Here is a 24,002-nt window from a genome sequence, read left to right as displayed (position 1 = left end):
ATTTGAGGAGATGTTCTCCTCCTCCTCCCATTGCTCAGCAGTAAGCTGCAGACCATTGTCTTTCGACAAACTGCATGTCTACCACAACACACTTCTGTCACACCATAGCTGGTAAGGTCACCGCAGATCACGGTCAATGAAGTACACTGCTTTAGCCTGTCAACTGCTCTGATCGCTGGCAATTTCATCATCAGGAGGGTTCCTTTCTTCAATTCAGACAGACATTCTCTCTATGGTGCCACGGGACTTGTCATCCTAGAGAAGAACCGGGATCCATTTTTTTTCTCCTGACAGCCATCAGAAAAATGAGTGTTCATGAGGGAACAGCCTATCACCGGTCAGAGCTGACCAAAATCAATTTTAACAACCTTAATAACTTTATGAAACAATGTAACAAATCAATGTTTTTCTGTTAGATCCCATTGACAAACTGGGCCACAGTGCCTGTTACTTTAGTAGAATATTACCAGCCTCAACACCTGTTCTCAGTCTCTCCTGCAGGATTCAGAGTGTGGGTCTTACTGATCATTTTCTGTTCTGGGGTCAACTGTTTCTCTCTAAAATTGGGCCAAATTCACCCAAACAATCTGCTAACATACGACATGCGATCATTTCCTCTAGGCTAACAGACTTCCAGTCCACCTCCTGTCATCTCCTGGTATTAACAACTTAATTTGGACTTTTATCATAGGCAGTTTCGCTTCAACATTGCATTTTTGGAAAGAGAAATAATAAAAAAAAAAAAAAAAGTATTTAAAAAAAGCACCACTGTATGTGTGAAGTGGCCCTCTTAGTCAGCTCTCTCTAAAATCTCTAAAATAGGATTAAACGTTTATCCTAAAGGCGTTCACCTCCTCCCTCTTGGGTTAGTTGTTCCTCACTGAAACGTGACTCTAGTGTGATTTGTGTGAATGCGCCTGTTTGTGTACACTTTCTGTGGGTGGTGTGGGGATTTCAGTTCATGAAAGTTTGTGCATGAGTTTACCTGGTGCTTCTGCTGCTGCTGCTTACTCAGGTTCCGGCTGTAGGTGTTGTATTTGACAATGTCTTGGCTCATATCGTCCACTCTATCCATAAGAAGCTGAAGACTCTTCTCCAAGTGGTTGCTGGAAGAAAATTGTCAACATGTCAACACATTACTTTATTCAATTCTATGTTCTATGTCTTCTCAATTCTGTACGCTTATTGTTTCATTCAAAAAAAAAAAAAAAAAACCTCACGGTGGTGTTTAGAACGCACGATGGACACCATGTATAAAGTTGTACACATTCCCACACATCAATAGTGTGACTGGTCTGACAATCACGATTAATTCAGGGTTTGTGGACACACTGACATCTGGAGGCATTGACCCATGAACTGTACTGAACGAAACTCCATCTCTTTCTGCGGCCACACAAACTGCATACGGCTGCGTTTTGATAACAGATGTTATCAAAACCATGACATCATTCTCTTTTCTGCTTACTTCCATAATATATTGTTGTTCAGATAGCCAAGGTATTTAAGAGGAACCGAGAAGCATGTAAAACTGCAACACAGTCACTGTATTTTAATCATCACATCCAACTTCTTCTTCTACAGTGACTTTCCTCAGAACTTGCTGTAAATCTGTCGATCTACTACAGTGACAGTGAGTAATGGCTGCTGCATGGATCAAGGCATCACCAAACTGAGCATGTACACGTTAATGGTTTACCTAAATAACACTGACTTTGTCGAAGACGTGTTTTAAACCTTAAAGAAGCACCATGCTGTACTCATGTCTGATCACCAGCTCACAGAATTTTGTGTACTTGTACGTCAGCTGGACCTCATTAAACCAGGAATTATAATGTAACCCCGATCCATGCAAACTGCTAAAGTTCACCACGCTCTGCCCAACAGCACCAGGTTGATCTGGCCTCACTATTCTTTACCCAGGTGCAAATGCAGTCTGTATAATTTGATCAGCTTCTCAGGAAAAACTTCCACAACACCACAAATTAAAGGGTTACACTTCTGTCTATGAAAAAAATTACAGCTGACCCCTTCCCATGTCAGAGGAAGTTTAGCAGAGGCCTGAGAGCACCAATACTTGCCTTTACTGGTATATGCTGCATTCAACCAGTTCACCTGCTATCATCACAATACTACTATATCCTGTACTAATACTGACAGAAAAAAGCTCTTAAATAGCCCCTGCTACATCACAGCACACTCAGACCGTCCAAGCTCTGAGATGTCCCTCATAGTTCAAGTCTAAAAATGCTGCATCCACATCTTTTAAACACTCAATATCTTCCATCTATTCTGACCTCATCTTATGAGTTCACCTCACACCAGATATGTTGCTTTTATGTCTCCCAAGAGAGATGAAACCTCTCTTTTGGGGTTAGACAGTACTCAGACCCGAGGACACTACCTCTTGTCCCTGTTCTACATCTCTGCTCCGCTCACATGCCTCGTCTTTTCCCCAACAGTGCTGTGCTGACAATGCTGACAACAATCAACACACAACTCTACCATCCTTCCCTTTTCTCTCTCCTCCCATGAGCCCTGTTTTTAACAGGATGTCTCACAACTGACTGAAACTCAACCTTGGGAAGCCTGCATTGCCCCACTTCAAGTCTTCTCCTTTTTGTAGTTTCTCTCTGTAGGGTTATACTGTTTCATTTATGAATGTCTTGGTGCTACATAATGCAGCCGGCATTGGGGGGAAACAGATTCTGACTGTTTATTTAAATGACAATTGTAGCCGCAAGGACTGCCGACATTGTGTGCTTTGGCTCTGTGTGCAGTTGGGCTGATGTAATTGCTTTGTGTGTAAATGTATGTGGAGTATGAGTATGTGGAGAGAGTTTTGTGTGATTTTTTTCTTACATTCCTCTCTGCTTTGAGATTTTTCAATTAATATATATAAATCAATATGTCTCTCTCTCTTGCAGCTCCTCCACTCTCCATCTTCTGTTAAGGGGGAGAATAATCTTGCCAAGAGAAAAAAAAAAAAAAAAAAAAATCTACTCCCAATTTCTACCACTGTACAAAATGAATTAGACGGGGGAAAAAAGCCCTCTCCACACACGTTAATTCTAGAAAATATTGATTGGGAATACCTTTCATACTGTAAATTGATATTGAGGATTTGGTACCTCAGTGAAAACAGGCTCCCATGAAAACTGTCATTGGTGTCTATTTCTTCAGATTTTAGTGCTTCACATTGTGCAGTCAAGGCAGCATTTGTTAGTATAACAAAAGTAGCTTTTGTAAGTAATGCTCCTTTGCTTTGCTGTGGTGGAACTTCAAACTTTATCCATAAGGAAACGTCCTCTTGAGCCACTTAAAAATTTTGTGCACAGTTTTCAATAAATCGTATATCACGAGGGCCTTGGGTGTTGTAAAATATTAAAAGGTAAGGTTTAAACATTACATTTTTAATATTCATCCCAATACAGCTATGGATTTAGTATTCTGATGCTATGAAAGTAATTAGAAACTAAATTAAAAAGGGAATGGTAATGGAATTAGGTTCACAAACTGGAACATAAATGACTGATTAAATCAATTTACATTAAAAGTTGCAGTAGCACCAGGTCTTGCACTTTCTGCTGTGCGCTATTAGGGGGAGATTTTTTTAATTAAAGCTGTATATTATTGTTTTTGTCATTTTTGTAGACTTGACAAGAAGAGGAAAGACAGCAGCCAGAACAGTCAAGAGAGCAGAAACCAAAAGTTCAGATTCCTGTGATAACATACAAGTAAACATGTGAACATAAAAAGGAATGCGCAACCTGAACCCCTCCTCACTATACCCGTTACACCAACCAACAATTAAGTAGCAGCAGCTTAATTAAAGTTACTGGCCAACATGCTCGCACAGAGAGGGCACTAATGTAACCACATGCATGTAGATAACAGCATGAACCCTGCTTGGGAACCACTGTTGATTTATAACTTGTATGCTTCACCGTCCGATAAACACCTCTTTTGTTGTAAGATTTATGTTTGGTCTTTTATGGCTTTATCTTAAATGGCAGAGAGGCAGCTGCATTGTGTATATAAATAAAAAATGCAATCATCTACGAGAGGCCCGTGTGAAAATATTGCAAATGGACTTTTGGTTACGCTCTTTGCTTATTTAACAGTCAAGAACATACAGATGGACAACTTTGAGGGGAAAAAAAAAAAAAACATATGACTTTCTTTGGCATCAACAGTTATTTCCAGAGGTTGATTGCCTTAGTCCCTTCCAGTGCGTCACACTTGCCTCAGAGCACTGTTTGTGTGGTCAGTTTGTCAACCCTGCACTGCTACACCAGAGCTGTAAACATGAAAACCGATGGACCAGGACCAAATCTCGCCATAACAGCTCCCAACTATGTCCCTCTGACTGTGTCAAAATAGATTCCCGCTGACGAAAGCTGATCTAAAACTGTTTCATCAAGCGAGATGGTAGCTAATTTGTGTAGTGTGCATTTATAATGTATGCAAAGGAAATCATTTAGTCAGAGCAGGAACCTTGAAAACATCTGTCGTTTATGCATGTGTCAAGTGTTTGAGCAAGACTTAACAGAAGTCTGTGTGTATGCGTGTGTGCATGTTTGTGTATACATATTTAAATGGCTGTTTGAGTTGGTTTTAGCGTTCAGGCTCAAATTAGGTTTGGATAGGCCTTCAGTTATATTATGGTTGGGCTAAGGGTCTTTGTAATGCAGTATGTCATTAATTATTACCTTCACATGTCTATCATGCTACTGTGGTAAAAAGTTAAATGTGCAAAAAAACATGATAATTGATACTGCAAATTAAAAAGCTTTCAGATGATCTTGGTGCAGACGGACAGTCTGCAGTCATTATTCCATTAATGGAAAGAAGAAATAGCCACCATAGAAACTATCCGTAGAACCTATGGCCGCTGCTTAAGACAAGCTAATTTCAATGGATAAAGTTTGTCTGTCAAGGATAATTTTCAATCAGAGTGACGTATGTCACCACCTCATCCATGATCCTATTTCCAGCTATTAATCCTCACTTTTGTCTCATTCTTTCTCCAGCTGCAGTTCAAATCGATTCTTAAAGTTCCTGTCCTCCCTCAGTACACTCAAACAACTTAGAGGGGTCCCAAAGGTCTGAGGCCAGACTACTCCTGGTGTTACATCAGAGGATTACACTTGTAGGAGAAAGTTTTTTGATGAAGACTATTCACACTCCAAAAGAGAAAGTAAATATGAGTTTAAAGGCTGATTGATTCCACAGTGGGAATCATTTAAGATATATGACACTTAGACTACTTTGTAACATTGCAAACATTAAGAGGCTTTTCAACACTGGGAGACAAGTAACATAAATGAATAAATGAAACAGTCATGCAATCCATCACCACATCAACATCATCATGTGTGGTAAGAACAATCCTGTTTGCTGGAGTGAAAATGCATTCACTCAGCCTCAGAAACAGATGACATTGACAAATGGGACTGCAGATTGGAAAATGAGACAAAAGGAAAAACATTAAATAAAACCCATTATCGTTTACTTTTTTGAGATGGTGGAAATGAGGAGAAAAGGGTGGGGCTGTCAGCAGAAGATGTAGAGAGATGGACGTTACAATCGAAGACAAGGACAGGGCTGCGCAGCAATCTGACAACTTCAGGAAACAATTTCATCTCACCAGACTTCCCATCAGCATTCATGTCAGGAAACCTACGGGGAGGGGAGGGCTGCCTCTGTCCCACTTCGGGTCATATACAAAACTATATTTCAACCTTTGAGCAGTCACTTGGAAAATGGAGCAATATGCAAGAAAAGTGAGGTATTCTCTTTCAGTCTTCTTGACAATTTGTAACAAATGACTGTGCTGGCGCAAAGCTTGGTTGGCCAGATATTCCATACAAAGAATTCATGTAATTGATGGGCTACTTGTGGCACAAGATACAGATGATGGAAGTTTCAACAACTCCAGTTCTACACAGTTGTTCTACTCAACTGTCTATAACTAAACACAGTGGATCTTGCGCGCCAACAGTGCAAATCAGGACTGTGTTGTTATTGTGCTAATTTGTCACACCTGCCCCTGGTAAGCTTTTTGATTAGCAAGTTCACAGCTGTTGCTCCACTTGGAGCGTTTTATCTCCATAAATGATTGCTGATAAATTCTTCTGAGAATGATGCTGAGAGCCTCTGAGATCTAAATGCAAAACTTAAAAAGCCTGGCTGAGTTGATATGATGAGGGGATATTTGTTCATATTGAGCTCATTAGTAATGGAAGACAAAGTTTGGCAGCAAGTCCTGCTTTCGGAGACATTTCTGAATAAATATGTTTTGACATTTAGATTTGGCATTTACTGTACCTCATTTTAGACAATATATCCCAATCAAACACCCAATGCTTCTCCAGAGGCACACCAGTGAGCTCCTGAAATCAGACTAGTCGAAAAGAAGCAGGCTACTTGTGCATGTGGACTGTGAGCTCTAAGAGAGTTGCAGATTTTAGCCAAACAATAAATATTGAGGTTTGTTTTCAATGTATTGTGCATTTACAGGTAGTAAGAGACACAATCAACTGCCGTGTGAAAAAAAGTCTTGTAATCACATGTAACAGGTCATGCCCTGATACTGAAGGCCCCACCTCTCTGATAATGTAGTGATGAAAATTCGGTTTTAAAATATTAGCCTGACTTCATTTTGACTCCACATTTAGTTTGAAAGAGGGAGGAAAAAAGGATCAAATATGCCTTCAAATGATGTAATTACATTATCCTTTTAACATTACTAACACAGAAGAGCCATAGAGCTACACTGGGTGACATGTTTCCTCATCGCAAAAAACAGGAAGAGTGTAGATTACGCAATTCTGCACATTATCTTATTATCTTCTTTTGAATCATTCAGCTTCTCTGATATAGCTAGTCCCCCAAATCAAAGTCTGTCTTTGCGACAGTTTATGTCCAGGGTCAGAATCATCTACACTGGGCTGTGTTAATTGCAATGCAGGAATGTGTGATTCACTGTAGTAATACAGCTCTTTGTAGTTATACAAAGCTCTGGATACAAAAGTAATACACATTAGCCAAATAAAGTAATTTCAGAATTTGGTCTATGTGACAATGGTAATACAAAAGGGAAAGTTAAAAAGTATTTGATAACACCATGTAAGCCATGTATGGTGAGCAAACAAAGGACAGAACACATCAATATACCTTGTAGTCCTTCCTTCAATCTGGTACAGTTTAGAGGAGGGCAGAAGACACAGATTAATGTCCAGGAGTCCCCTAATGTCAAATCAATTTTAATTTAGAAGTAGCTTTAACTCTTGTCTGTGTAAACAGCCAGCAGGATTTAAGTGATACTGTGACTTGCTTTTAAAGAAAGACACTGTATTCTTTAGCAGATAGAGTAGATATGTATTTACACACTACCATGATGGTCAAGTGCAAATGAATCAAATGAATCAAATTATTCAAACGCTTTGTTAACAACTGCAATTTGCAGGATGTGATTGTGGAATAGTATTTTACAGGGTCTGGTCAAATTTATGGCATGAAAATGATGGCATGAAATAAGAGTCCACTTTCACAACTGTAAGTCTGAAGATTGAATAGCTTCCTGCTATTATGAGCTTACTAATGTCTTTCTAAGTGCAACTTATTTAAATTGCATGTTCTTCATAGGAGAGATATTATTTAGCAAAACAATGTATTGCTTTAAAACGAGGAATGAACTTACAAACTGTATGACAACTCCTGAGCATCCACAGCTGTCACCGGTGTGTTCCCAGCAATGTAAGTATTAGATTAAGAAATTTACAACAGGACAGAAGGTCAGGTTTTACCGAGGACAGATGTTGATTCATTGACACAATTCCCCACACGATGCAGAAGCATCTAGTAAATGCTGATCCCTTAAGGGAAGCCCGTGTGAAATAGTTAATCCAGATAGCAGATACACCAGCATTTACACTTAACACTTTTACAACCAAGATGCCAGCCCTCAGGCACTCATAGTAAATGGCTGCTGACCTGCTTGAGAGGTTGAGCAGTTCGTGTTTGTCGGCGACTGTGGATTTGTCCTCCAGCTCCCACATCAGTACGTTGATGAGGTGGGAATTCTTGATGATAATGGGTACCTCCTCGAACATATGCTCGAAACCGATGTTGGCCTTCTTTAGGCTGAAGAGTAAAAGAAAGAGAGACAAGAAGGTTGAGATAGAATTTGCTTTCGCAGCAGAGGTGTAGACATGTTTATAGTGTACTGTAATGTTTGTGCCATTTCTGATAAGACTGGAAAGGATTTCTCTGTTACAGAAGATGCTCTTAAATTCTCCTTAATCTTGTGATATGAATTACAATCATAGTTTCAACTCTTAAGTGACGGCACTGTGTTTTTTTCTGTTGTGTGGACAAAAAGCTATACTTTACTAAAACTCAAGGGAACCCCTTTAATTTTCTGCTTGAGACACTAAGTGGTTTTAAAGGCAAAGCTTGCCTGTCGATGCACAAAGACACAACACATACGAGTGAGTATGAATCAGTTGTGGAGACTGGCTCAAACAAACAAAAGCCTTCCAGTAAAAGTCCAGTTTTTCAGTTCTCCTCCGATTTTTTGACATATTTTCGAATGAACAGGAAGTGGGTGAGGTTTACAGTTGTTCTACCCAGACACCTGTTTCATTTTTTCATGGCAGAGATCCCTCCAAGTCTGCTTGGACTTATTTAAATTTTTACTGCTCATGGATGTGCGCTTCTTCTTACAAGTTACAGATTGGGTTTTGTATTGTTACCACTTGCTGTATGCTTCTAACTAAACCGAACCTCAGCCTTATAGTATCTGACAATGGTTTGATACAAGACAGTTATGTTGCCCCTCCCTGGGCCACGTCAGACTCAGTAGTTTTCATTATGTGCTCAGCTGATAAATGCAAAGCACTGAGCCATTTTTAACCACCCCTTCTTCCTCAGCATCTAAAAGCTGCATCTCTCACTCTCTCTCTTTCTCCGACATGGTCTTGTTAACACAAAAAAGAACTTCAAACCTTGGTTAATGTCTCACATAAATCCAATGGCATTGACTGTCTGCATTGGTTCAGCTTGTCACTTGTGCACAGTGCATGAGCTACAGACTAATGTCTGCATATGTCTAATGTTTGCTTGTTAGACGTGTTGTGCTTGTTATGGGATCAATACGCTGGCTGCATTAATCCACCATGCGCACTCTACCACAAACAAAGATGTTTATGGTATGCTTGTCTGTATGATAAATAGGGTTGTGGAACATCATTTGATTCAGATAAGGTCATTTTGATAGAAGTTATTTTGTATTCCAAGTAGAGCACCACCTCAGGCAAACTTCAAGAGGAGACTCGAAGGCAGTGGAAGTGGCCAATCCTGCCTCCAGCTGTCAGTGTGGAGGACAAAAATCAGTATGGATAACAACATACTATAAGGAAAATCTATAATGATCTGAATACTGTTTGCTATATATATATTGGCACAATTATTCATCTAGAGTGCTTTAAAATATTTCCTGCACATTATGACCTTTTCAAATGCCTGCAGAGTGATATAAAAAGGAGTCTATGAAGAAATGGAGGGACAACCCATTCTAGGCAGGACAAATTGCTCAACCCTACTGGACTTTGGCACACTTAATGCCATGCTCTTTCGAATTTGAGCCCCGCTGGACAAATTCAAAGGTTGCAGGCTGACTAATTTGATGCTTTAGATTGTGTGCTCAAGTGGAGGCTATTGACCACTGCCTCAATAGCCCGGTGGACTTGGAGGACAATTCAAAGGGATGGTTTCATTCAACACTCATCTTTCCATGCCTTTCATTTCAAAAAGGTGCACAGTATATGCAAGCTTATGTAACATCAAAAACACCAACATGAAAGAGACTGCTTTTTCTGCACACTGCAGTGGGAGAAAAAAAAAAAGAAATACTTTTGAAGTTTTGTATCATTGGGGGGAAAAAGGATATTCAGATTTCTATGCTATTCTAAAAATAGGTGGACAGACTAGATTGGTGTTATGTGGTGGTGATGTCCCCTCCTGCCCTGAGCTGCCCTCTTTCAATCATGGACTTATTTGGAACTCTGGTAGTCACAGATTAGAGTCATAGTAAATCTTAGGAACTAATGAAAAGCTGTAGAAAGAGAATGATCCTGATTCTGGCCCAAACACACTGGGTCAATAACAGGATGGCTGGTAATGGGGAGACAGGTAGAGAAATACAGAGGAAATAGGAAGGTGAAATTAAATTATGTGGTCTAATTGTTCTATCTCCCTGCAAATACAATTGTTTTAGTGGAATTTAGAATGTATATTTTCTGAATGGACAGCATGATGCTGGGAATCTTCATTGAGCTGTTAAGCTTGCATTGGTTAGTGTGTGTGTTCATGCATGTATTTATTCATATGCGAGTCTGCACACTTAGATTTCCCATTCCTGGCTGGGAAATGGCCCCTTCATTACATTCATTTTTAGCTGCAATTTAAAAGCAATTACGATAAGCCTTGAGGTCAGAAAAGTGTAAACATGGTACATTTTTTTGACGGGAAAGGACAAACTGATAAATCATCATCATCAGTCACCATCTATAGTTGCTGTTGAATGTCTCTCCTGTGTATGTAAATATAGACAATTTGCATCAAATGAATAAGCAGAATCAAAAGAGTGTAAAATCTAATAATTTAAATCCATCCAAATTCCGGGTTAGAATTTGCACATAAATACACACACATACAAAAAAAAAACAAAAACGCAAGACCTATTTGTGATCGTCCACACATCTATGTGTGTATCATGAGAGTCAGGCACACTTTTCATATTTGGTGAGTTATTCTATGAGCTACTCACCCCTCAGGTGTGAAATCTTTCTCTTTGCAGATCTCCATGAGCTTTGGGGTAAGCCTGTAAGCCTTAAGGGACAGGGAGCCTTGAGCCGTCTTTATTGGATCTAGAATGACAAAGGAGAGAGGTGAAATGTATATTATAATAATAATAATAATAATAACAAAAAAAAAAACAAATGTACAAAATGAAAAATCTAATTAAATTTAAATTTCCATAATATAAGAAATTACATTTTTCTGGTGTTGTCTAGTTGAGCCTAAGCAGTGTGTAATAAAGGAGATGGTGGTTTCGCGCCTTGCTCAAGGACACCTTTAAGATGGCTGACTGAGTTGAGAACATTTTTCCTTTGGTTTTTACCACCTAAGTTTTCAAAGTCAAAAAGCTTCTCATTAGTGTGCTCAATTTTTTACCCTTACAGACAACTGCATTCAGCTAAGCACTTTGATTCCAAAGCATCTTATATGTTAAAGTGCAGCTGGTTCTCAAAGGTGCTCCCTCAGAGTGACACAGTGAGTACAAAAAAGGACAAAGTATGCAGAATGGATGCAATCCTACCAAAAGACAAAGGTACTTTTCACATCCTATAGTATCTTTAACAAATGATTACTTAAAGTAATTTAGTGTGTTGACCTCAGAGCAAAGTGAACATTTAATTTACTCAACCATTTCCTTGAGATGTTGTTGAAACAAGGTGCTGAAATACAGTAACTGATTTCTAAAGTGCCCCTCTTTTTTGCACCAATTAAACAAAGCTAAATTTAACCCCTAAATCCGCTTATACAATTTGGCATCAAATGACAACAATGTCCTGATAAATGAGGTTCTTTTCATTTACCAAATACAGTGATATGTCACTGTATTATGCACTGCCCACCCCAAAAGTCCAAATTGCAATGTTCAGCAGTGACAGCTAATTCAGGATGGGCATTGTCCAAAAATTAAAAGCTGTTTCCCACAACTAAGACTCTTTGTCTCTGAGTGTTTATTTCCCAATTTTACACATATCAAAGGTGTTAGGTTAGTGTTTACAAACACAAAAGGCATCTAAATGAAATGAGAATCACAAGTGTCCCGAGTGAAAACAAGTAAAAAGGCACTGGCACAGTCATTCCTTATGTTGTTTTTGCTTTTGTGTGTGTGCGTGTGTGTGTGTGTGTGTGTTGGGGGGTGGGGGGGTAGCACAAGCTTGGTTTAATGACTTTGGCAGGTGTTTGCACATCTGTCTATCTATGGACAGATTTTACTTCCACAATGGTGTCACAACTGTGCAAGACCCCAATTGCTGCTGCACCCCCAAAAGCCATTCTGATGAACTGGCTTGCAAATCTGAGTAGGAGGGAAGGGAGTGAAGGAGCTATTGCTTTGTCCACTTGCACAGCAAGTTTTCCATTTCATAAAATCTACTTAAACTGGAGTCAAGTTGAAGCAGCAGTTAAAATTGAGAAAAGGTAAAACTATCTAGACCAACTCTTGAGAAATGCTTCTGTCATCAAAGTTACTTGCTTTTTGCTACAGAAGGAAAGTGGGGACATTGGGCTGAGACTGGGCAGGCTGACAGCCACCAAGCTATATTCTAACGGAAAATGTCCTCAGATTTATTCCCCCCCCCCAACAACCCACTGTGAGTAGAATTTGCCTACAGAACAGAAAATCCCAAACAGAATTAACAATTGACAGCCAATGTCAATTAATTCCAGCCATTCTCCACTGAACTGTTATCCAAACTCCTGAAGTCAGTTTTGAAAAATTGCAATCAATTCACTTCCTCTGAGAGTCAAATAGAATATTCACTTCTGTGTGGTATTCACCAGCCAGTATTGTGCTTGCTTCTAATGATGTCCTGTGCCTGGGACATTGTGTTTCATAAATCTGACTTGAAACCTGTGTATCCGGCTGTTTGCAGGTTAGCCCTGTGCCTATCCTGTCTTTTCCTCTGCAACTGTTCTAGTCCTGTTCGAAACCTGCCGTCATGGTGAACACATTTCACCAAGCGGTTGAACAACGTGCTCCAACTCTGAGATGTCACTGGACAGATGCTATTAACTTGCCAGTTGGCCTGATTAATTCATCTATTGGCATAATATGACCGGTGGCCTAATGACAAAGAGAACAAAAAAAGAAATCAATTTACCTTCCCTTTGACTTTAAACAAAGATAATTCCTTTGAGTTTCTTTGATCCATTAAGCGCTGCATTATTGATTGACATTAACAGGACACCTCGTTAACAGATGGAGGGCTGACTGCGTGTTGAGTGGCCTGTTCAATGCAGGACTAAATCACAGGGATCCGTGTGTCAGATGGTTAAAATCAATCTTTGTCAATCACGGATTTGTACAACGTGAGCACAGAGGAGGCAGAGCAGAGTGGGGAGAAGTTTTTTAATCCTCAGGAGTGCTGAAGCACTGATGATGATGTCATGACTGATGTCATTTTCATCACTTTTTAAAATAACAATAGCAGTTGCAGCTTCTTTCTCTACTTCTCTTTAAAAAAGATAAACCCTGAACTGATTAAAGAAAAGAAAGAGAATGATTGCAGTTTGTTTGTGCCTATTACTTTTTCTAATTCCAAAGAGTGTAAACTCAGCATATTAGAAATTTTACATTTTACAGTACAAGCATGTAATACTGTCCTAAAACTATTTGTCATTTCCCCGTGTCAATATCTGATAGTTTGTTAAAGTCTGGAGTGTGACTCCAATCTTTACTTCATGTACAATGAGTCATTCGAGTGATTTGGACCCCACTGTTTACAAAAGCCAGTGGTAGCGTTTATGAATTATTATTTAGTTTGACACCTATAAATGTCACCGTGGCAGATGGCGAGCCTTTATATTCTGTAGTGTACGTTTCATTATTGTTGTCATTTGAAAGAAGCTTAGCACCATTAGCAATGGCAGCTGTGGTGAAGCAATAATGGGAAGTTCTAAACGGTTTATCCTTGGCACAGGTGCAGGAAAGAAGCCTCCAGAAGTTGTGCATTAGCTGCTGCTACTTTTTAGTCCTGCCCATTTTGCCTACTTACCACAGCCTCTTTCTGCTTTCTTGCCTCGGTAAGCCTGCGAGCAGACAAGGCTAATGCTGCGGCACGTCGCAGTAATTTTGCTATCGGAAATTTTGTGACGCAGGACAGGGACCTGTGTCTTACTGTTTTTGCATCAACCATACATGCATCCAAGGATGTCATCATCAAAAGCCACCTAAAACCTTAACTTCTGTGGTTTGTAATAAAGGAAATTTCCCGATACATATTTCTCAATATTCTTCAGTATTTTCAGTATATTTGAAATGTGCTTGGTGTTGATGTAGAATTTTATTGTTAAACTTCAATCTCAATCTGACCATAAAAATTGTTAATGACTGTGTCTAAATGAACATAAACCACAAACAGTTTTACCAAACTCAAAATAGTAGTGGGTCTTCTCTGTGTATACTTATTTCTCTGCAGCTTCCAGAATTAAACATTTCATGGCAATGATGGAGATAGACTGGCCAAGAATTAGATGACTATATGACCAGAACCAGAAATAACCCACTGCTACACCCCGGTAAATCAGTTTTTTAAACACAGCATCATTTCATAATCTAAGTAAAGAAAGCTAAAGTTGCTTTTGTATCCTGTGACATGGCTTGGTGTCACACCCCAAACAAAATTAGTTGCTCTATGAAATTTCAATAAAACTGTGCTGTGAATGAAATTTTAATGAACTGATTGGAACTTCCTATTCAAGGGTCATTAGTCAATATTATTAAAAATACAAAAAATGCCTCAAAGTATAAAGTGATGAAATTACATTTTCAGGGCAGACTTGGAGGTCAACAGAAACATGATATCACGAGGTGGTGTACAGTAGATGACATGAAAACAACTTTATGATGAAAACATATACTTTATATAGTTTTCTCTGTAGGTCTACTCACCATAGATGAGTACAACTGACTCTTCAATGGCATGCTGGTAGCTGAACTGGGAGTCGAGCAATGCTCGGCTTACAAAGGACCCATAGTAGGTGGACTGGTACCAGCCCACATGCAGATGGTCAATGTTGACGTGACGCAATGAACGCATCATCTCCATCTGGTACTGGACTAGAGGCAGAGAGAGGGGTAGGAATGGGGAGAGAGAGGAAAAAAAAATCTGAATGAGCATAATTGAAATTGTGTGAATATCATCAACTCCATCTGGAACCGGACATAGTGTACAGACTGTGTGAGAGGGGGAGAAGATGCGAGAAACACAGTGAAAAACACACCAACAGAGATGTGATGTGAGGGAGTTCACTGAAAGAGAGAAAAACAAAGGCTGCATCTTCTGTTATCAAATGGTTGTGGTAGAGCTTTATAAAACGAACGTCGCCTCGGATCACAAGTCACCTTCTCATCCTCCTTGTCAGTAAATATATTCTGGTAGGGAGACAATGGCAGGATAGATACAAAGGCAGTCTTCAGCTGTAGGAGAGAAGGTTGGATAACATTACCAGCAAAGCCATTTCATTACACCAGACCCATTCTAAGGACACGCAGACAGAAATACAAACAACCTGTCTCGACGGCTGTAAGTAACAACCAAAACAAGCAGGGGAAACAGCATCTCCATGCAGGCTAGCTGGGAGACTTTGATAAATCAGGGTGTTATTGGGCAGCTGTGGCCCCCTAGACCCCAGTCTGTAGAGCACATCCTTCTCCTGCTGGGGTTGTTAACAGGAACAAGCAGAAGAAGTGAAAGAGAGAGAGGCTGGGGAGGAGACAGAAAAAAAGAGGGAGGATATTAAGAGGACAGAGGTAGCAGAGGAGGAAGGTGCTAAAGAGAGGAGAGAATGGAGTAAAAAGGAACTAATAAGGAGAAGAGAAAATTTGTGGAGAAGAGATCAGGAACACAAAGAAATGAGAGGGTGTTGAGAAAAGGGGAATGTCACCTTATTACAAGGACACAGTTCTCATTTGGTTTCTTTCCAAAGGCCTGGATTGGACCCCTGGTGGTGATGTTATGTAAAGCAGGGAATGACTTGAGTCAAAATACATTAACATTTCAAGCTGGTCACTTCTAGGCATCTGACCTTACAGAGTTCATGAAGCTCATACAAAAAGACTCACAGACGAAGTTTGAGATTGAACAAAGTCTAAAGTCTGTACACAATACTCTCTACTCCTATTTGTATTAAGTTCTCATGAATCTTTTCAAGATCTCGTGTTTCACTCTGCTGTACAAAATACACACACAAACAGCAAAAGTAATAATAACAAAAGGAAAAAAAAGAATTCGGCAATTGTCTGCCCTCAATTGAACATTAGTATCCCAGGGATTGCTGCTGAGTTGGCTCTTCTTCACGAGTTCGGAGCACTAGGTGGACGTAGACAGGCTGAGTGGCCCTATTCACCCCCGCCATGCAGAGCTGCACTGCGTACAATTCTGCCACTTTTATCTTGCCTTTTCTTTTGTGATTGACATGTTCAATGAGACAAAAGCAAGCTAAGTAGATGAACAGGAAGAGGATGGGAATAAAGGGTGAGATAGGGGAGGGACAGATACAGCAGACCAAGTAGCAATTCTGTCTCAAACCACTGGAGGACGACATGTTAGGGGGTGTCTGACACTGTATTTTTTTAGCTGTGATTCATAAGTGCAGTAGCACACCCACAGGAGAAATACTTGTATAGTATATTTCTGAGAGAAAAATTAGCTGGTCTGGTCTTGGTAGCAGGTGGGAGAAGATACAAGTGTCTTCTTTAGAAGACTGTGGTGACGAATGAGAAGTCTGTGAGAATTTAAAACATGGTGTGGGTGAAACAAGTAACAGAGGAAGTTAAAAAAAAAAAAAAAAAAAAAGCAACACACAAAACAAAAAACAAAAAATAAACAGTAGGAGGAAGGAAGAGAGTGTTCGTGACAGACAGAGCTAGTCTGTTGGAGAGGGACTATGGCTAGGGGCTGGCTTGCAGCAGACTCCAAGACACACAGACCTGAATGGAGAGGGAAGGCAGCCTTCCACCGAAGTACTGTATCTATCTGCCTGTGCACTGCTATGCCAATCAGTGCGGGTACTTACCTCTCAGGTCCCACTGATGCGTATACCTGCTCCAACACCCTATCATTAGCAGGTAAATTGTGCACAAAGTGACCTGTCTCTAAAGTGATGGCTGTAGTCTGCAGGATTGACAACAGATGCAGGAAAACCAGGCAGCTATCCCTTCTACCTTATACAAACCTCAACCCTCTGCAACCTCAATTTGTCTTCATCGTGTTTACAATGTCATATTAATTTGCTTTTTAAAATTATGACTTCCCTTTTAGCATAATTGCATATTACTGGTGAAACGAATTAGCTCTGTGTGGGATGTGTCCCTGCATCTCCTCTCCACTCTGTGTCCAAGCCAGTAGACACAAGGACTTTGTTAATGCTGTTTATTCCCATTTTAAAGGGAAGCTATGCTATCATAATACTTATCTAATACAATTTATAATTATATAGAGGACTTTGTTATGACTTGACCTAAGTGTAATTGACGGTAGATAAATAAATTACAACGATTATCAAATAAACAGTTCCCTAAATATTGCCTGAATAAATTATGGTCTGTGAAAACTTAACAGATGGGACAATGAGGTGGTTTAACAACACATCAAAAATACTTGCAACTGAGCATGTGTATTCAGCTACTAAGAAAGTGTTTTAAACTAAGTGTTGGCCCAGCAATGTCTTAGTAAGTGACTATATGGTTGAATCGCAGTTACTATTTGGCTTTTCTCTTAACCTCCTGATTTACAATGCACTTAGGAAGGCTTCAGTGTGAATGTATCTTTCCACATCTAATGTTAAAGTATAGAGTCATGGTGTTTTTAAAGCTTCCTCCACATTCTTCTCATTGTCCTTCAGACCGCTCTCTGAATTTTTGTGTAGGATTCAAAGACTTAACTGTGAAAAGGCAAAAATCTGGGGAAGGTTATGCAATCATTTCTGAAGTGCTGAAAAATGCAAAAGCTCAGTACTGACGTACAAGTGCATCAGAGAACATTGGGCACAATGGTGTTTCTGCAGGGCTGGTAGGTCAGCAGCTGGTAAGCCACATGTTGGCAAAGATCCCACAGAACATGACACAGAGAAAGAAATGTAGAAAAGGGATCTTTTATCTTTTGCAGTAGATTTATGGATATGGCCATTCTAATTAATGCTGGGATCAAAAGTATACAGGTGTAATACATGTAAAGAACACAAGCTAAGGCAGGGAATTGGTTTGTAACATACCCATCTGGATGACTTTCAGCTTCCACTAGAGACTTCAGCAGACAGGCAGTCTTACAAACAAAGTACTACACGATATACCTAGGTCAGCATGAAATCGACAGAAGCACATGCAGACAGCCAACTGACTCGCTGCCTGTTATCTAAACTGAGATTTAGATGGCTGAGTGAGACAGCAGGTCAGTGGAAGGCCAGTCAGCTCATAGACAACCGATCTAATACAGAGCACAAACCCTTTTAAATGCCTCTGGATCATTACCTTGTTCACCTCAGCTGTGGTGGTGGGGTCTAAACAGCCTATTCAGCCATATGATATCAGTGTATACATGTGTGTCGAATTAAAGCTCTCTCTCTCTCTCTATGTATAAAGCTCTCTTTAAAATTTGGGCATATTCTATCAATTAAGTCATCATTTAATATAGTTGTGCTGTTATGATTTACAAATTCAGTTTCTCAGTCGATGCAGAGCACAGTGTTCCTATTTTTTGCAACTTGAAATGGTCCCACACTCTTGACATAATCCATCTTTTCTGGTGTTTCTTGGCTTTGCTCCATCTTATCTATGATAGTGACATTGAATACAGAAACGTAGGTCAGTAATAATTGTCTGTGTGAAACACAAGCAGAGTATGTCACATGTGAGCGAAATTAATTCAAGATTGCCTCGATCATTTTGTGGAATAAAATTTTTTACCATTACTCGAGTAATCTTTTCAGCTTTAATAAAAACTAATAAAATCTACTAAATGTCTAAACTCACAACAAATAGTCCTCTTAAAATAACCTAACAAAACAGCACAAAACAGGTTTCATGCAAAATCTTTGAAATGAAAATAACAAAACAACTCAACTCAAAACAACTATTACTGACTTAAGAGGCTGGAACTTCTGGTGACCTTCAGTAACAAGGAGACAGAGTGAGAGGGGAAAAGTTGTATTTTCTCGACTCAAATGTGGGAAAAAAGAGGCATATGATTAAAAAGTACCATCTGTGTTCTGATTACGGTAATTTGAATGGTGGCACAAAATTGAATGATGTTTTCTGTTCTTTCAATGACCACTGAGGTGGGGGTGACCTTAAAAAAGTAATTCACCATCCTTTTCAGTGGAGCAACTGTCTAGACTAAAGAAAAAACAGCTGGCAGGGCTGGGCAGCACAGATATGTCTAACAAGATGTCTAGTGCGCATGCCTAAGATTGATCATCTTGATAAAATTAAACTAGCTAAGGTGGCCATTTTTAACACTTCTTTTACAACACCTTCTCTCCATCTTTCTTAAACTGTATCAGCAGCCACCAGGGGTTACAGGCCTGTTTCAGCAGGGTCCTCTTGATAAAATTACAATAAAATTGTTATACTTCAATCCTGTCTGGGATTGAGATTTAATCAGGCTAAGAAAACAAGTTAGTTCAGTATCCAGCTATCTAGTTTTTCCAAAAAGGACAAAAACAGGAGGTTTTGCTGCCTAGTGTTTCACTTCAAAGTCTGGTGGTAATATTTTCTGGACATAATGGCAGCATTAGCCAGAAAGTAGCCAATTTAACAGTATCATTAAGGCACTGAGGGCAAGTGTACACCACTGTTTGCTGTTCCTCACTCATTTCTACTGCCCTGTCGCCTCCCTATCAATCAATCTGTATCCCCCAGCCAGACAGGGAATGGGCTTGCCCGTTTTCTTAGTACTGCTTGATTGTATGTGAGGCAACGAAATACTGCATGTGTATATGTGGGAAAGATGGAGATACAAATATGTGAAGAAGTTGTTCGGTAAAGGAAATAGAAAGTGAGGAAGAAAGCATGTGATGCAGAGTGTGGGGGTAATGTGTGGGGAAACAGGAATGTGTTTTCATTCATGACCAGCTAGTTGAGCTTAAATGTGTGGAAAACACATCGAACGGAGTGTGGAGCCTAAGGATGCCAAGTACTGCATGATGTACATCAAGCACTATTCTGTGTTATGTATGGTGGAGTGGGGGTATTTATCAGCTGGGAGCTAAACTACACATTAAGAGTCATAATCAACAAGGGCCATCCAGTGTGTCTGTGTGTGTATCTCTGCCATGAACTAGATGGATAGTCCGAGCTTAACACTCAATGACACAAGAGGTGAACTGCGTCAGACCTTGCATGCTGCTCCAGGCCACAACATCTCAGCAGAGGCAGCGAAATGTGTGCGAGTGTGCACGCTTGTATGAGAATGTGAGGTTGCGCGGATATGTGTGTCACAACACATTCTAATCACCACCTTGACAGGCTGAAGGGACCTTGCCTGGAAAGTCTGTTGTGGGTTTACACACACCCACTCACATATGAATGGTTTAAATTGAGGTTAGATGAGCCAATCAGACCTCCATCAAAAATAATGTGATTACGCTTTGTCAAGGACTTTCCTTCTCTTACTTACAATGACATAAAATTATGAGCTTTAAATAGACCATTATTCAAATGTCCTTTATGAGAAATGATGAAAAAGAAAAAACTCAAAGCTTTATATTAACAATAGAAATATTAAACTCTGATTCAACTGCACTCCATAGAGTAGCAGTGATGTTCAGTACTTTCTTAACTGCACGCCATGTATATAAAAATACGTATTTATTCATTTATTTATTTTTTTTGTTGACCCATCAATATGCTTTCGAAGTAGAAAGAGAAAAAACACACGTACATTCTGGATGATTGATGTAGCTGCTAGTTTTGTTGGATGCTCTGAATGACTGACTCCTCATATACAGCCTGTGGTGCTCAGCGGTGACAACAAAGCATGCTCATCTGAGCATTTCATAAATACTTTAGAGGCGAGAGGAAAACAAAATAATGTTTAGGTGCATTACAATTTAAAGAGGCCTTGTTCTATCAGGGTTTTGCTCAGTGAAGACCGGTGTAGTTTGCACAGCTTCAGCATCTTGCCCTCAGGACTCCACATACCAGGCCTAATTTAATGTCCATGCTCGTGACCCATTCAGCACTACTGACAACATAATTTTACTTGGCATTCTATTATGACATTCATTTACTTCTCAATGCAAACTCCAAACTGCTTTGCAAGAAACAAATAGAGAGCGGTTCTTACCATCAATGTGTTTACACTTTTTGGTCCCTAAAAGACTGTGACAATCCTGTTAAGCTTCTTTAAATACCGATGGCTTAAATTTACCCCACGTACAACCAAGCAAAACACTACATACAAAGTGAACTTTGATGTTTGGCCTTGAGTCTACCTGGCTGTTTTGCTGTGTTGCTCAGCCGCTGCTTCCCTATTTATCCTCCCTCCTTACCTTACTACTACTTTGGATTCCTTAAACAACAGCAAGGAATACCTGGTGGCAGAAACGCACTTTTCTACTCCTCTGAGTCTGTTCATCATTTTAAATGAACCCTCTTCTGTGTGCTCAGCTTGTGAAGACCCACTGTGTCATTGAAGCCCTGCGCATTTTGGCTTCACATAATTCATTCCTGAGGGCAAAGCTCAGTCCTCATGGACTGAAATGTAATCAGGCAAGAAAGTGAAACGATGCAGCCACAAAGAAAGAAAAGAATCCTTTGTTATTCTCAAATGTAAAGCAAAGTCTATACCCTACACCCTTGAGGTGAGATATTTAAATTGCATATGAGAAAGAATTCTTGTTCTCAAAACCTATGTTGACTATATCCTTTCCCACCGACTCCACATCACGCTCCCGACATGCAACAGAGGCTCAACGTGATAAAGCATGGAATAAAATCTTTTCAAATGCTACTTCTTTCATGAAATGGCACTGAAGAGAAACCCTTCAACAATTTGACGGGTTCTGCCTGAGTATTATTCTTAGGGAGCACCTCTTTTGTCCCACTGGCACAATACAATATGCCAATTAGGCCCCTCAGCTGCCTGACATTGCTCTGGGGTTAGTTCCAAAGTGCTTCCTACATCTGCCTCAGATTGATTTCTTTTATTTGTTCTAAATTTCCTTGTGTCTCTCTTAACCACCCCCCCCCCCTTTTTTTTTTTTTTGCTTCCAGCCACTAAGACGCGCACGCACACACATACTGATAGGGTACAGTTGGTTGGAGAAAGCGCTGACTAAGCAGCTGTTTTTCCACAGGTACAGAGCAGGGTGGTGGCTCCGAGGCGCCATTTACTGCAGCTGACAATAAAGGCAAGCCTAGATTAAAAAAGATGAAAAATAACCAGCACACAAACTCACACTAAGCCCTTCCCCCAAAGAACCACCTGCATTAAGAGTCGTTTTCTATTTAGGGGCAGAGGGTTGATTTTCAACCAAGGGTGCTATAACTGTGAAGGTGGATGTAAAGAAGAATTTGAAAGGCATAAAAAGGGGTTGCTTTTACAAAAACACACACACAAAAAAAAAAAAAAAACTAATTAAGTGAGCTATAACAACCTGTTTCACATATGCTGTGTTGGATGATGTCTGGAAAATAAACAATAGAAAGTTAAGAATAGCTTTTATAATACTGGAAAGTGATAAATAATGGATAAGCAGTCAATGAGATAAGAGCCTAAATGACTCATGGTTGGAAAAACTAGCTAATGAGAAAATTAGATGTGATGACCTTCTCTATGTAAAGGTCTATCTTCAATGAAGCAAACATTAAGCTAAGCTACTGAGAAAATATGAAACCTTGGCCATTCCTAGACCCGATTCTATTTTCAAAGTCATGTTTCCATCATAATGATATTGTTTTAAGTGAACTTTAATGGCACCGTCAATCAGTTTTCTGAAGGGTACTCCACTCTACAGATGACTATAATAACAAACTAATTGAAAATCATGACTGGTAATTTCCAAAGCAATCTATTAACATTGCCTTGCTCAGTAAGCATATTGCTAACATTATCTTTCTTTCTTTCCCGATTCAAATGTGCCTGAAAACATACATGATCCTCGAGACGTGTTGCCTTATGGATAATTGTGTCAAAGCTGGAGGTGGGCGATATATATCGATAAGATATGTAAGATAAGATATTATTGTCAAAGTTGTATTGACAATCTGCAAATATTACAAAAGAGACTGCATATAAGGAGAGGTTCTTGAATGACTTCATTTGTGAAATGCATGCCTCAGACGCCAATCAGTGGGCAGGATTCTGTCTTGTGACTCTCGTATGAGCCAAGTAAGCCAATCAGCAGACATGGAGTTTTGTGGCCCGCGGAAGCTAATTGAGTCGTGTTGAGTCAGCGGATGATTTGATACCACAGCGTGGGTCGACGTCACTAGCTTGGAAGTGGTTCGCATTTGAAAAGACTGACGTCGGCCAAATTGTTTTCTGCAAAATATGCCGAAAAGCAGTAGCTGTTAAAAGTAGTTCAACTACTAATCTGTTGCACCCCTTGGCGACGAACCATACAAAAGTATGAGTATGAGGACGAGGAAAAAGTTTGCAACTCCACAAGCACGGCTACGGCCACAGTAAACCTGCCTGACAACACGTCCAGCAAGGTCAGTCTTTCAGCAAACGTGGCATATGAGAACTCTAGAAGTATTGGTAATAGTATTTTGATTTTGATCTTAATTTATGGATATCTATTTACAATATTGTATTTCTTTTGTACAAAAGCTTAAGATACTTTCAAGCAAAACTTATTTGCTATATTCCCGTGATTTATGTACAGCCTGGACACAATTTGGAGTTGGTTATTGTCAAATATGGCCACACAGTATTGTTGGGTAACGTTTCACAGGATGCCATAATATATGTTTCTGTGGATGTTTTGCAATAGATGCACGAAACACTTTAAGAATAAAAAAGAGTCATTGTTGTTAAATGCTGTCTATCCATAGATTCCCTGGTGATCAAGAGGCGATTGAGAGCATTTATGCTTAAAAAGAAAAAAAAAAGAAACAGGATATTGTCAGATTATCGTTATCGGAAAATTTAAAAAATAACCGAGACATCGCCCACCCCTTGTCAAAGCAACCAAGT

The 24,002-nt window shown here is 39.7% G+C and overlaps 1 protein-coding gene across 1 annotated transcript in view; it reads right to left on the bottom strand.

The window, feature by feature from the left end:
- LOC115045380 (eukaryotic translation initiation factor 3 subunit H) overlaps nucleotides 1-24,002 on the bottom strand; it is a 48,374-nt gene that overhangs the window by 5,630 nt on the left and 18,742 nt on the right. Inside the window, exons 3-6 of the mRNA XM_029505029.1 lie at nucleotides 14,753-14,920; nucleotides 10,835-10,934; nucleotides 7,999-8,148; nucleotides 986-1,106 (exon numbers count right to left, since the gene is read on the bottom strand). Coding sequence (XP_029360889.1) covers nucleotides 986-1,106; nucleotides 7,999-8,148; nucleotides 10,835-10,934; nucleotides 14,753-14,920 — 539 coding nt within the window. The remainder of the gene's footprint in view (nucleotides 1-985; nucleotides 1,107-7,998; nucleotides 8,149-10,834; nucleotides 10,935-14,752; nucleotides 14,921-24,002) is intronic.

Source organism: Echeneis naucrates, chromosome 6 (genome assembly GCF_900963305.1).
Source record: "Echeneis naucrates chromosome 6, fEcheNa1.1, whole genome shotgun sequence".
Taxonomy (NCBI): Eukaryota; Metazoa; Chordata; class Actinopteri; order Carangiformes; family Echeneidae; genus Echeneis; species Echeneis naucrates.
The sequence above is the reverse complement of the archived record's forward strand: the minus strand, read 5'-3'. Positions and strand labels throughout refer to the sequence as shown.